The sequence below is a fragment of the Perognathus longimembris genome, chromosome 12, assembly GCF_023159225.1.
Source record: "Perognathus longimembris pacificus isolate PPM17 chromosome 12, ASM2315922v1, whole genome shotgun sequence".
In the NCBI taxonomy this organism is placed as follows: domain Eukaryota; kingdom Metazoa; phylum Chordata; class Mammalia; order Rodentia; family Heteromyidae; genus Perognathus; species Perognathus longimembris.
Window position 1 is genome coordinate 26,550,214 of NC_063172.1, and position 14,448 is coordinate 26,564,661.

General features: G+C 41.2%; 1 protein-coding gene across 2 annotated transcripts; it reads right to left on the minus strand.

Moving 5' to 3' along the window:
* Positions 1 to 5,441: 5,441 nt before the first annotated feature.
* Cthrc1 (collagen triple helix repeat containing 1) lies at positions 5,442 to 13,830 on the minus strand. 2 transcript variants are annotated; one of them, XM_048358466.1, is made up of 4 exons: positions 13,675 to 13,830; positions 9,606 to 9,827; positions 9,039 to 9,255; positions 5,442 to 5,708 (listed from the first exon to the last, which is right to left on the minus strand). In XM_048358466.1, exons 1-4 carry the CDS (start codon positions 13,828 to 13,830, stop codon positions 5,566 to 5,568), a joined length of 738 nt encoding a protein of 245 aa, XP_048214423.1. In that variant the 3' UTR covers positions 5,442 to 5,565. The 2 variants fall into 2 exon arrangements, with proteins under 2 accessions (XP_048214423.1, XP_048214424.1); XM_048358467.1 differs by lacking the exon at positions 9,606 to 9,827.
* Positions 13,831 to 14,448: the final 618 nt, after the last annotated feature.

Genomic DNA, 14,448 nt, shown 5'->3' on the forward strand with positions numbered 1-14,448 from the left:
CTGGCAAAAGAGGCAAAGCAAAAACAAAACAGGGAACAGAAATGAGAAATATTAACTTTCTACTTTAATTTTCAGATCTATGGATCCAAGTGCCAAATAAGTGATTAATGTACACTGGTTGCTATAATTGAGGTTGAAATACAAATTACATTAGTGGCCACTATTGATTTTATTTATTTGGCTCATTATAGATATTTATAAGTAGTGTCTATAAGGCCTACTCCCAGAAGGGTGTCAGAAAAATACTGCTTCATTTATCATAAATATCTGAGTGTTATTGCACTCCATCTATTTGTTGTTAATAAAATATTTTGGCCAAAGCCATATTTAAATGATTCTTTGAAAATAAATCTACTTTTTTGTGGAAATGGCATTTTTGAAAAAAATAAAGATGGAATGATAAGTACCTAATTGTATTTATTAAAATATCTTGGGAATGCTTTATAAATTGTTTTTTTTCATACTTTCCAATTGTAATTCATATGAAACCTTATACTTCTGCCTATATGGAAAAAGCCAAGTTGCAATTGATATTTGGAGTTTTATGTACACTCTCAAAAAAAAGTGTCCTTTAAGAGAACATACAAGCTTGCATAAAAAATATGTATTAAGTAACTATAGTTCTATGTTAAGAGCATGCAAGAAAGTGCTATAAGAATTCTGAGAAAGAAGAAATCTCACTCATTCAACAACAGATAGTTACTGAGTTAGAGGAAGAATAATTTCATGGGTAGTCAGCCTTAAGCCTAACCCTGCAGAGCATTCTGAAGAATGACTTGGACAGTAAAGGTTGTCAAGTCCAGCGGTAAGGGGGCTCGCGGGATGTCATAGCATGGACCTGATTTGACAGGGTTCTAAGAGATGATTGGGGAGAATGACAGCAGGGTTCACAAAGCAGAAAACGTGGTTGTTGAAGGAAGAGACTCTAAAAGGAATCTTGAGAGAACCCATGACAGGTTGAGAACAGAGGTGGCTTGTCTTGAGTATTGAATTGTCAGTGAAGTAAGTGAAAGAACAAGTTGAAAGGCTGGAGCCAGAGAAGTCTCGGAGCCTTACTAATCTGCTGCTACTTTATTGGGTAAAAGAGAAAAGTTATTAGACCAAAGAAGGCTATATCTTAGGAATGACAGAAAGACCAAATAGGTGGAGCGAACTCAGAATTGAAAATGCTATCAATGTGAATATTTCAGTAGGATGAAGATTAATGTCACCGATAACTTTAAGCAGGTTGAAATTATAGGGGCAGTGGACAGATCACAGGCAGCTAAGGAGATGGGGCAAACCACAAGTGGTCTACTTTACTCTGGGCTCCACTTTTCTCAAGTTCTGCAGATAAAGGAATAGAACTTGCTTGAACAAAGGGACTGTGAGTCCAAGAGGAGGTAGAGGTGTGAGAAAGCAGGCAAAAGGAAAACCAGAGAATGAACTCTTGGAGATAAGAGATGAAGCCAACAAAAATATTTTTTTGTAGCTGTACATCAGAGAACAAGGTCTCAGATGATTGTGGGTGTTAATGCCTTGTGAAAGGCGGGTTGTTTCCCACCGCAGTGTATGCTTTTGTGGCCTATAATATTGTAAAAGACTTTACTTTTATTCTGTCTTAAAAATTAGATTGCATGCAGAAAATTTGTGAAGTTTTGGGTTAAAGTCATAAATTCCTAAGGGCATAAGTAGGAGAATATAAGAAGCACCTGTAATGAGTACTTGTTATTGCCTACCTCTTCCTTCTTGAAGTAGCTGGAATTTCTTCTGGGAAACTACTCTCCTTCATTCCTAGTTTTGTGATTTAGGTAAAATCAGCCTTATCTGACCCAGAGTTGGGTCCTGATTAGCAGACCAGGTGTCAGTGCACCACCCCCGTTCGTAATTATAAACGGTTTGGAATTGGCAGTTACTTACATGGACCCAGTCAGACTGACTCTTAAAGATGTTTCCTCATCATACTGACAGATTGCTTTGCTATTTCATGAAGATGCGTGTAACTCTAGACCTGAAAGCCAGTTTATGCTCATGAATCGGGCAAAGCAAGTCTGTCCAAAATGGTGTCAACATCAAAGAAGTAACAGAAAGAAACTGAAAGAAACTAGGTTTGAGTCATATGACTGCTCCTCTGATATGCTCCTCTTAGGCAGCTTGTATCTCTTAGTTTTCAATTGAGTGAAGAATAAATTTCCTTATTTTCAAAAACAGTCTGTTGGTTTTTCTGTTGCTGTAACTGAAAGCTTCCTAAAAATAACAGACTCTGTGATACAGACCTGAAACTCTTACCATTTTCCAGTCAGTTTCCATGATGATGAACAATGGAAATCAATGTCACCTTTACAAAAACTGAGCACTTGGGAGCCACTGATGTGGCTGGGGGAAAAGCTGCCTGACACCACAGTGTTTGCTGTCCTTCAGAGCCTCTACAGCATGGATGCCTGTGGTAAACATTGATCTGTGACACAAATGTCCTCAGTCACAGAGGTCCATCCATATACCCACATGTTTGAAGTTCCTCATCACCAATCTGCCATTCCTCTTCCAAGTTCCTGGCCATGCAGCAAAACCATTAGCTACGGACATGAATTTGTGTAGATCTATACTGCTGACCATCTTTCATCCCATCCTGTGCCCAAGACAACTTGGACAGTTTTGTTTTATTTTCAAAGCTTCAACCTTATGTCCCTTGTATTTTCTACCATCTAAGGGTTAAATCAGAAGTTTAGTTTCTTGGAAATACTTCTTGTGTTATGTAATTTTATTTGGAGGAAGGCACTTGTCCCCTTTGGAAATTCTATCGTTGATGGAGACTAATCCCTTATAATGCTCAAGAGCTTTAAAAACATGATATTGACCCAGAGCTGGGTCCTAACTTGCAGATCCAGTCTCAATGCACCATCCTTAATCATATAGATGGTTTGGAATTGGCATTTACTTGAACTGGCCCAATAGACTGACTCTTAAAAGTTTTTGTTTTTTTTCTCAGTAGACTCTTGGAATCTGCATAAATGGTTCCAAAGAGACTAGGATACAGAGTTCATTGCTCTACCGTAATGCTTGACTCTTTTGCCATATTGCTGTCAGAATTTCACTAGAAAGCCATGATGCCTTTCCAAAAAATGTTCAAACTTTCACTTTATCACTTAAGCTCATACATAACTTTTAGCTTTTTTTTTCTTTGCAGGGGCAGGGCATAACATACTTTTTGGAAGGGAAATTTTCATGAAAACACCCAGATCACACCATGATTAAATACAACTGATAATGAGGGAATGAACTTTTCCTCAGCTGAGCTGTGTAAAATGCATATGGGAGTTAAAAAACCTTAGGTTTTTAAAAAAAATTTCTTTTGGCTTAAAAAAGTTTTTTGTTAAACCATGCTTGGGCAAAACTACATGCAATAAATCTGCGAATAAGGTGGGGTTACTGTACAGTTACTATGATGCATATTACTATGTGTAATATACACACACACAATATACACATCAACAATTTGGTTATCCAGATAGAGCCCACATAAAGAAGGAACAGTAAATGTTCTATTTACCAGTTTTGAAAATAGCAAGGTGATTTGCTGGCATCCTACAAGGTGACCAATTAATTTTAATATATTATGAGTTTGTACATGTAAACATTTCATGTTTTCAAACCACTGCAGTTATCTTTATTGATGCCACTGCAAGCTGGCTCTTGAGTCCTTTTCAGTAGTATTTCATAGTTGCCTTGTTTTCTAATATGACAAGGTATTCCAAACTCATACTGTTCATTTACTGCCCAAGTGCTAAAAACTACTTTTTTTCAGGGTCCTTAGTTCTTTTTAGTAAAAATAATACACGGATTACAACATGGGCATTGCTGGACTGCCATTTTTCCTAGGTTTTTTCAGTAGGCAAAATTAGAGGACTTTATCTTCATTGTGTCTAGTTTTAAGGTAAAATTACTTTGTCAGTTTATGTTGGCACTTCCAATTCAAGCCTAGAATTTACTTAACTTCATCCGTATTAAATACCTATCTTTGCCTGTTGCTGGTGGCTTCTGCCTGTCATTCTAGCTACTCAGGAGGCTGAAATGTGAAGTTTGAAATTGGAAGTCAGCCCATGCAGGAAAGTCTTATCTGCAGTTAACTACTTGGAAAAAGCCAGAAGTGGTGCTGTGGCTCAAGTAATAGAGTGCTAGCCTTGAGTAAAAAGAGGCTCAGGGACAGTGCCCAGGCCCTGGGTTCAAGACTTAGGACCAGTAAAACAAAAAAAAACAACAATCCTGGGCTGGGGATATGGCCTAGTGTCATATACATGAGGCCCTGGGTTCGATTCCCCAGCACCACATATACAGAAAATGGCCAGAAGTGGCGCTGTGGCTCTAGTGGCAGAGTGCTAGCCTTGAGCAAAAAGAAGCCAGGGACAGTGCTCAGGCCCTGAGTCCAAGCCCCAGGACTGGCCAAAAAAAAAAAAAAATCTTGCCTTCTTTCTGATCACCCTGACCAGAAATGATTATGCTTACTTTGTTCTACACTTCAACACTTACCTCTTGTGTATATATGACCTTTCTACTAAATGGTAAGCAATTAGACACCAGAATCCACATCTTTTTACTCTTTTTAAATAAAAATAAAATTCCTATGGGCTGGGAATATGGCCTAGTGGCAAGAGCGCTTGCTCTCGGTTCGATTCCCCAGCACCACATATATAGAAAACGGCCAGAAGGGGCGCTGTGGCTCAGTTGGCAGAGTGCTAGCCTTGAGCGGGAAGAGGCCAGGGACAGTGCTCAGGCCCTGAGTCCAAGGCCCAGGACGGCCAAAATAAAAAATAAATAAAATAAAATAAATAAAATTCTGATATATCTCTTAACAAATAACACCCTTGATACGAAACCATACTACATGTGTACTGAAATCACATACAAATTGTTAAATGCAAAATTACATTTATGGTCAACCTTCTAGATAAAAAAGTACCAGAAACTCCAATCTTCGTGGCAACTAGTTTAAAGATGGAAAAGTTGTTAGAAATAATTTTTTATTTAACAGACAGGATATAAAACAATTCTAAACATTTATATAAAGACTTATACAAAGACTAGTAACTATTATATTTTTAAATGCAATACTAAGAATAAGAAAAACTAAGACCACAATGACATTACAAAATACAAGCTCAGGAAAGGACAATATGAAAAAAAGTGTCCTGGTAGTATTTGACTTGAAGTGAAAATTCATACTAGACCAAGTGCTGGTGGCTCACGTCTCTACTCCTAGCTACTCAGGAGGCTGATCATGGTTCAAAGCCAGCCGAGGCAAGAATGAGACTCTATCTCCAATTAATCACAGAAAGAGACAGAAGTGTCTCTGTGGTTCTCATGGTAGAGCACTAGCCTTGAGAAAAAAGGAACTCAGTGCCCAAGTCCAGAGTTCAAGCACCAGGAACAGCAAAAAATAAAATTAAAAGAAAATCATAGAACAGTGTAAAAGCACACTTTGGTCTGTAAACGTATAGCTTTTCATTCAGATGTATATATAAATGATTTTTAAATGAACCATCCAACAATATAAAAATTTTTAAAAAGAGGTAGGGAATGAGAAAGGATTTATTTTGGTAGTTCTTCAATAATGATGCGAGACACTGAATTCCACCCAGTCGAAGCATCTCCTTTTGGATAGTCTGAACAAGTACCAACCCAGATAGCAACATCCACCAATCCAGCACCAATCCCTTCACAGAGTCCTTCCACTGCAAAACAGAGACAACAGTCACAGTTCCAAAGTGAGCCAAACCATTCCCTTTGCATTTACTTCAGAAAGCCATGTTTGAATTCTAATTAAGGTAAAGCAAAATAAAATTTTGAATATCTGATAAGAGTTTTGTCATAGTTTTTTATTTCACATAAACAATTTCAAGGGGCTGGGAATATGGCCTAGTGGTAGAGTGCTTGCCTCGTATACGTGAAGTCCTGGGTTCAATTCCTCAGTACCACATGTATAGAAAAAGGCAGAAGTGGCACTGTGACTCAAGTGACAAAGTGCTAGCCTTGAGCAATAAATAAATAAATAAATAAATAAATAAATGAAAATAAGAACCCAGGGACAGTACTCAAGCCCTGAGTGCAAGCCCCAGGACTGGCAAAATACTACTAGTAATGATTTTTTAAAGATATATGTATGGATGGATGAGTATGTATATGTGTGTGTGTCCTATGATATAAACTTAACTGGCATTTTTCTTTTTTTTTTGCCAGTCCTGGGGCTTGAACTCAGGGCCTGAGCACTGTCCCTGGCTTCGTTTTGCTCAAGGCTAGCACTCTACCTCTTGAGCCACAGTGCCACTTCTGGCTTTTTCTATATATGAGGTGCTGAGGAATTGAACCCAAGGCTTCACGTTTACAAGGCAAGTACTCTACCACTAGGCCATATTCCCAGCCAACTGCCATTTTTCTTACAAGTATCAAACATAAGACCAGAATTTGTTTATAGAGTGAGCGAGGCTAAACCAAAAAGCAATTTATTTGATTAAATGCTACCTTTTTTAAAATCCAAGACTCAAATTTGGAAGACCCTTAAACCAATGTGAACATCTTTGTTGTTGTTTTTTTTTAAGAAAATCCTTCCTAAAACTTATCTGTACACCTGACCCTATTCCAGAAGATAGATGAACTTTTATATTAAAAGAAACTCTAGCATAATCATACCAGCCCCTCAATCTGAAAATCTTATTTTACAAAGAATTTATTTAGTAAATTAAGAGCAAAAGAAAATCAAGAAAACTTTTGTCAATTGTTGATGCTTTATAGTTAATGCAGTTTTTAATATATCCTCTGAACTTTCACATGCTAACAAATAACTTACATTCCATCTTACCAAAGATCTTTGCCCACACCAAAAAAAAGGAAACCAGGGCTGGGAATATGGCCTAGTGGTAAAGTGCTTGCCCTGTATACATGAAGCCCTGGGTTCGATTCCCCAGCACCACATATATTAAAAAATCCAGAAGTGGTGCTGTGGCTCAAGTAGTAGAGTTCTAGCCTTAAGCAAAAAGAAGCCAGGGACAGTGCTCAGGCCCTGAGTCTAAGGCCCAGGACTGGCAAAAAAAAAAAAAAAAAAGAAAGAAAAGAAAACCCCACAAGTTGCCATTAAGTAAGCAAAGAGATTCGTTACTTTTTTCTTTTTTTTAGGTCTAAGACTGGATTCGAACTCAGTACCTGATGCTTTTGCTCATTTCATTGGTTAGCACTCTACCAACTAAGAAATGCCTCCAACTCCAAAACAAGTTACTTTTAATATCTGTGTGAAGGAAGAAAAAACTATAGGTCGGCAGTCTTAAAGAACCTGGCAAAGCCAGTGCTGGTGGCTTACACCTATAATCCAGCTACTCAGGAGGCTGAGATCTAAGGATCACAGTTTGAAGCCAGCCCAGGCAGGAAAGTCTATGATACTCTTTTCTCCAATAAAATACTCAGAAAAAGCCAGAAGTGATGCTCTTGCTTAAGTGGTAGAGCACTAGCCTTAAGCACAAAAAGGCTCAAAGACAGCACCCAGGCCCTCAGTTCAAGTCTCAGTACAAGGAAGGAAGGGAAGGAGGGAGGGAAGGAAGGAGGGCGGGAGGGAGGGAGGGAAGGAAGGAAAGAGAGAGAGAGAGAAAGAAAGAAAGAAAGAAAGAAAGAAAGAAAGAAAGAAAGAAAGAAAGAAAGAAAGAAAGAAAGAAAGAAAAGAAAGAAAGAAAAAGAAGTAGTGTGAGACTGGTTAGGGTTCCTATTTAATAGAGTTCAAGCTGAGCATGGGATATAAATCTAAAACAATTTGCTTCCATTAGCTATGTCATCAGTTATGTCAGCATCCAGGGACCAGTGCTAGATCAGCTCTCTGCCAAAGCTGGGGAAATGAGCACTGGACCCATGACTGTTTCATCTCGTATGCTCACAACCATGTCAGGTGAAAAGGCCAACAGTGCTCATGTTTTTCCAAGGCCTTGACCTTTGGGACCTGGAAACTCGTTCATACCCTACAGTTCTAGGACATAAGACAAGATGGGGAGACTCAAGGGTTTTTAGCCTCATCCAGGGCAAGTCAAATGTTCACTTCCTGAACCTTAACAAACCAAATAGCATTTGTTGAACAAATGAACTTAAAATGTTGGCTGTGATAATGGACTATGGCAGTTTGTTAAGCACATAAAATGTAAGATTAGTTATCAACTTGCTTTTCTCTTAGACTGCCAGGAAACACCGTGCACTCAAGGTCCATTAACCCCTCGTGCACACCCAAGGTTTTAAGCTATCCATCCCCTAATATGCTATTCCTTTCCCTCAAGAAAGAGTATCAGTGTGCAAGAGGAAATGATTCTGTTCCAGAAGTAACCTTTAACTCACATTACTATGGAACCTGTTACTAGAGATTATTTGTGACATTCCATCTAATGAATCATATCAAATATGTTTCCATACTATACATACAAAATGTTTTGCTAAATAACGTATAAAGTATATGCATGTAAAGGTCATGGTTCCTGGAGCTAAGGGTCCATGACAGAAAGTTACAAACACACATCTTAAAGAAAATATCGTAAAAGCTTAGTTGCTTCTATTAACACTATCAATAAATATAACACTTCCTAATCAAATTTTATATGTGATGTCTGGATTTGTCCTTTCTGTGGTGCTGGGGATCAAACTCAGAGTCTTACACATCTAGATTTTGAGATACATGCCTTTCCCATAGACTTCCCTTATTTTAGAGACTGTATTTCAAGTGCAAACACTTCCATCTCTCTAAGGGCTGGAGAGTTTTGTGTTTTACTTTTCATCTAATTAAAAAGAGGGCTAGGAGACAAGAAAGTCCTCATTGCTGCTTTTCTGTCCTAAGTCAATTGGTCAGAGATGGAGCCAAGGCATCCCAATCATGTCAAAGAGCTTCCCAAGTAATCCAAGTGCAGCCGAGGGCAGAGCATTGTGCCCTGCAAACTTATTAGAGGTCCTTTGATAGCAGACTAATGACCCACGAGGCAGTGACACTAAAAGCTCATCTTAGCCAGATGAGGTACAGTCCTCACTGTCACAATTTCACATACCAGAAGAAGTACGATGAATATTAATGGTTGAATTCAGTTCAGGGCTCCCTTGGTCTAAATAAATGATGGCTTCAATGGGAAGAGGCCCTGAACATTCTGCTCCATTGAACGTGAAATACCAACGCTGACAGCATGCATTTCTGCATTTTAGCCGAAGTGAGCCGCTGAACAAAACTCGGAGGGCACTGTTGGAACGCATCTTTGTGAATGTGCACTCCTGCCAAAAGAGAAACATCGTTCAATGTAGCATTCTCGTTTCAATTTAATATAAAGAATTTGAAATTATATTGTGAATTACACGTAATTACCCTTCTCCCCAACATACTTAAAACACTTAACTTTCACAGAGGAAGAAAGATTCCCTGTAAGGAAGGAGACTTCGACTTTGATGGAACTCTGTGAAATGAACTCTGTTATCAACCTTTTTTTCATTTATGTTACATTAAAAGTCACATGTTATCTACTGCTTTATGTTTGAAGTCTTGGTTAAAAAAAAAGAAAACAATAAAACCTCACCTAAAAATTAACGTTTAAATATGAAGGCATTTAAATTTTGTCTCTACTTACTGCAATTTTTCCAAGATCTATGCCATAATTCAGAGAACTCCATGAGCACTGCTTGTAGTTTGGGGTCCAGGATTCCTCAAAGGTTTCCCTTAGGCATTCTCCCTTTTCGCCTTTGAATCCATCCCGACCTGGGATGCCAGGGGTTCCTGGAATGCCATTGGCCCCGGGGCTCCCATCACGACCTGGGACCCCGGCTGGCCCTTGTAAACACATTCCATTATACTACAGTGCAAAGACAAGGAGAAAACAACACAGATTACTTAGCATTCAAAGACTCAATATGCTTAGAATTGTATTCATTTTGTGCTCTTTGGTCAAGAGTATCTTCAAACCACATGTCACTGCTCTACATATTGTAGAGAAATAATTTAGAAATTATTTTTAGAACGTCATGATTTCCTTCATGCTTTTATGCACGAACATCACCAACTTGTACAAATCAAAGATAAGGAAAAGTATTCATTTATCTGCTCCTTTCTACTGCTCATTATAAGCATATATGATTTTTAAATAAATGTTTTCCAAACTGTATTCCATGTAATTTATTATTGTTTCATTTTCTTCTAACCTTTCTTTTTATATAATTTTAATGTTGGTACTGAGACTGAATCCAGAGCATGATAAGCAAGTGCCTTCCCACTGGAGGTCCACCACCAGTCCTTTTGTTTTTATTTCATTTATTTATTTTGGTGATACTGGGGTTTGAATTCAGGGCCTCACATTTGCTAGGCTGGTGCTCTACCACTGGAGCCACTCCACTAGCTCTTTTTTTTGTTCATTATTTTGAGATGTGGTCTGTTTTCATGCCTGGGCCCAGTCTAAATTACAGTCCTCCTATTTGTACTTCCCTGCTTCACTGGGGTGAGAAGTGACCCCAAGACTAGCATGACACAGTGACTCTCAGCCCATGTAATCATTTCCTAGAGTGGACTTTACCCAGAGTGTCCAGATTTGAATACAACATTAGCAAATCCATGGGCCAGCACACAGAAACCAGTCAGCTCAGGTTTTGTATATACATACATACATACATACATACATACACACACACACACACACACACACACACACACACATTTTCCCCAATGTTAATTTCCAATTAACTACCAAAATAAGCTGGAAGTGGAATTGTGGCTTTAGTGATAGGGCACTAGCATTGAACAAAAGAGCCCAGGTGCTGAGTTCAAGCCCCAGAACATACATTAAAAAAAAAAAGAGGAGACAAGTGATTTATTTTCATCAAATAACTTTTTTTAATGTATTGTTCAGAAAGATTACTCAGCCAGGCTCATGCCTATAATCCTAGCTACTCAGGAAGCTGAGATCTGAGTATCACAATTCGAAGCCAGCTCAGGCAGAAAAGTATGTGGGACTCTTATATCCAATAAACCACTCACAAAAAAAATAGTGGCACTGTGGCTCGAGTGGTAGCCTTAAGCAAAAGAAGCTCAGGGACTGTACCTAGGCCTTGAGCTCAAGCCCCAGGACTGGGAAAGAAAGAAAGAAAGAGAGAGAAAGAGAGAGAGAGAGAGAGAGGAAGGAAGGAAGGAAGGAAGGAAGGAAGGAAGGAAGGAAGGAAGGAAGGAAGGAAGGAAGGAAGGAAGGAAGGAAGGGAGAGAGAAAGAAAGACAGAGAAAGAAAGAAAGAAAGAAAGAAAGAAAGAAAGAAAGAAAGAAAGAAAGAAAGAAAGAAAGAAAGAAAGATTTCTAGCTGGGATCGGACACAATTGGATTATAAACCCTACAAATAATTGTGTAGGAAGGAAGGAGGGTATATACAATTTACTTCTCATAATACCAACTTGATCTCTGTGTTGGTCAATTATTTTCTTATGAATTAGACATTGTCATTTTTCTTGTTGTAAGAAATGAAAGTGCTATTATTTACCTATCACCACAGAAACAGTAACAAAAATAGCTAAAATTGCAGAAATCTTTGAGAATATGCAAAGGTACAAAACAGTTCAGTTTGGTATATTTTAGACTTTTTAACTATTTCTTATGTTAAAGTGAGAAGAAAGAATAACACATCTCTTGGCATTCTTTATTTTTTGTACACAGGATGCTACATAGGCTGTTTTATTTTCCTATATTATCAGAGGTTGCCAACCAACTGAGGCAATTATGTCCCTTAAAGGATACTTGGCAATGTCTGGAGACATTTTAGAGTGACCACAACTGGTTGGGGAGATTGCCTCTGGAATCAAGTAGGCAGAGACCCTTCGGGAAGCTGTTATCCTCCTACAATGCACAAGACAGGCCCCCAAACCAAGAATTATCTAGTCCAAAATGTCAATAGTGTCACGGTTGCGAATTTCCATTTACCTTTTCAGCTAAAAACGATTCTGGAGACCACAGAACTTTATCATATTTGGTTCCAGAATTACTACATGCCTTCATCCACTAGCTCAACACGTTTACAAGCATCAATAAACGTCTACAAAATGAAATGTGAGTGGAAGCTTAAACTCCCCCGCCCAAGTTTCTTTTACTGACCACCAGGGGGCAGAACTTGGTGACCGCTTGAAAGAAAGGCTTTGAAAGATCTATACAAAGAAGTTGCTTTACAGAATCTGTAAACCTTTTCTCAATGACTGTAGTTTTTTTTTGTGTGTGTGTTTTTTTTTCTGTCACCAAAACCACATTCAATCTACAGGATGCACCTGAGCCTGGCTGCACAGTAAACTTTTCCATGTTGGGCTGGCGTTGTGGGAAACCACAGGTACTGTTCCATAGAGGGAGGAAAATTGCTAGTTTCACTAGAAGGGATATTTTGTGTATTTAATACATGTTCATAAAATGCAAACTGCACACGAACCGTACTCATTTCATACAGTTTGAACAACTTAAACACCTAAAATAGAACGGTGGCCCTGAATACAGAGTCTGATTTTGTGGAACAAAATTATATACCATTGCACCAAAAAAAACTGTGTGAAATGGCAAGAATAAATGTATTCTTTTTCCCTGGACTTTTTGAATCCAGCTTAAAACTAGCTGCCAGGGAACTTGGCTTATTAGTTTAGAATGGCAGCCTCACAAATGTGACAGGTTTTTTTTTTTTTAATCAATAAATGCTCCCTGTCTTATATCCTGCAATGCCTGTCAAACATATGAAGTTGGCTTGCAAATGGAAGCTCATAATGTGCCAAGGACTACAGCATGCGTGAAAGGCTCCCTCTTGCCACAGGACAGAGAAGCTCTCTCCCCTCCACGGGGTTGTTGACTTTTAGAGGCAAAGAGTTTAATGCAAACAACCCCCCCCCCCCCCAAAGATTAGTCCTTCGGAAAACACTCACGTTACTTTGTTTGCTCACTTGGAGACTGTCTACTCCTGTACCTCCACTGCCACACTTTTAACCTGGTAGCCACTTGCTTGCCCAAATGGCCCACACAGAACCAACGAAATCTGTCCTTGGAGAGTGTGTCCCCTCAGTGCCCCTTCCAAACTCTTTGAACCGTTCTTGGCCCCAACTGCGGTCATGGCCAGCAGTTAAATTGCAGCCCAGGAAGATGACCCAACGTGACTCACAGTCCTCAAATTACAAAGAGTTGGACGGCTGCGTTGTGGGTTTTTCGCTCCTTCGGGCAGACGTGGCCACTCCAACAAAGGACACGTTGCACAGCCCTGGCTGGGGCCCAAAATGATCAGCGGGCTCGGGGTCTCTCCGGGGCCCGCGTTTTAACCTACCGAGCCCCCACCCCTCCGTCACCCGTTTCTACTCTTTTCATCCTAGCTCCCTCTCGACAGTGGCCTCCTGTGCGGCCAGAAATGACTGGGTGACTTCCTGGACCTCGAGGCATCCAAGGATCGTGGGGCGTCCCACCCATGCCCCATGGCCCTCGCATTAGGGTCTCGCTTCGAGTTCCAATGCACCGCACGCGTACCTCAGCTCCTTCCTTCCGCCTAGATCCAGACAAAGCGCGGCACGGGGCCGCACGCGAGCCGCCTCGCACACCCACCGCCCCCCGCGCGCGCGTGGGCACCGCCGTGGTCACCAGCAGCGGCTCGACGGCCGCCCTCGCGCTTCCGGACCCCCGATCCCGAGAGCAGGCACCCCCAGACTCACCAGGTCCACCACCTCCCTCTGCCGGATCGGCGCCTTCTGCTTCCCTTTGGGCGTCTCCGAGGCGCTCGACGGCGCGGGCAGCTGCAGCGCCAGCAACAGGAGGAGAGGGCCGAGCAGCAGGCCGGGTGGGGAGGCGGCGCGGCCCGGGGGGCGCATGGCTCTGGGAAGTGAGGGACAGGAGGCAAAGGCCGAGGAGGAGACCGGAGGTGCGAGCGAGCCTGGACCGTGGAGCGGTCAGCGTCTGGCCCCGCCGCGCTCCGAGGCCGCCGCGGGCTGCATCAATGCGCCTTTCACGCGCGCCCCCTGGAGACCCGGGGTTTCCATCCCGTAATAGGCCGGAGCCCCCACCCCTGAGCCCGGGGCGGGGCGGACCAGAGCTCGGCCCGCCCTCCAGACGCCGCAGCTCCGCCCTCCAGGACCCTCGGGGCGGGGGGACCTAGGAGAGCAGGGGAGCGGGGAGCCCGGTGGTTACCATCAGGAGACCCAGACGGGGCCTCCGAAGTGAGGAGCAAAAATAGCACCTCCTAAATTAATATGTCACAGGCACGCGTGTTAGCATCCACTGGCTTTGAACCACCAACACCAAAACACTGGAAGTGGAGCTATGGCCCAAGGGGTAGAGTGCCAGCCTTGAGGGGAAAAGCAGACACAGCTCCCAAGCCCTGAGTTCAAGTCCCCGCCCCAAGCAGTGAGGATGCATGCTTGTGTGCACACACGTGAGCATACACTCACACAAGCACACACGTATTCTTTTCTTAAATTTAATCCTTACAT

Excerpts from the sequence above, each read along its gene's own strand:
- Cthrc1 (XM_048358466.1), bottom strand. The coding sequence starts at position 13,830 with ATGCGCCCCCCGGGCCGCGCCGCCTCCCCACCCGGCCTGCTGCTCGGC. Across the intron at positions 9,256-9,605 it reads TAGATCTTGGAAAAATTGCA|GAGTGCACATTCACAAAGAT; the intron begins GTAAGTAGAGAC and ends CTCTTTTGGCAG. Across the intron at positions 5,709-9,038 it reads TATTCATCGTACTTCTTCTG|TGGAAGGACTCTGTGAAGGG; the intron begins GTATGTGAAATT and ends TCTGTTTTGCAG.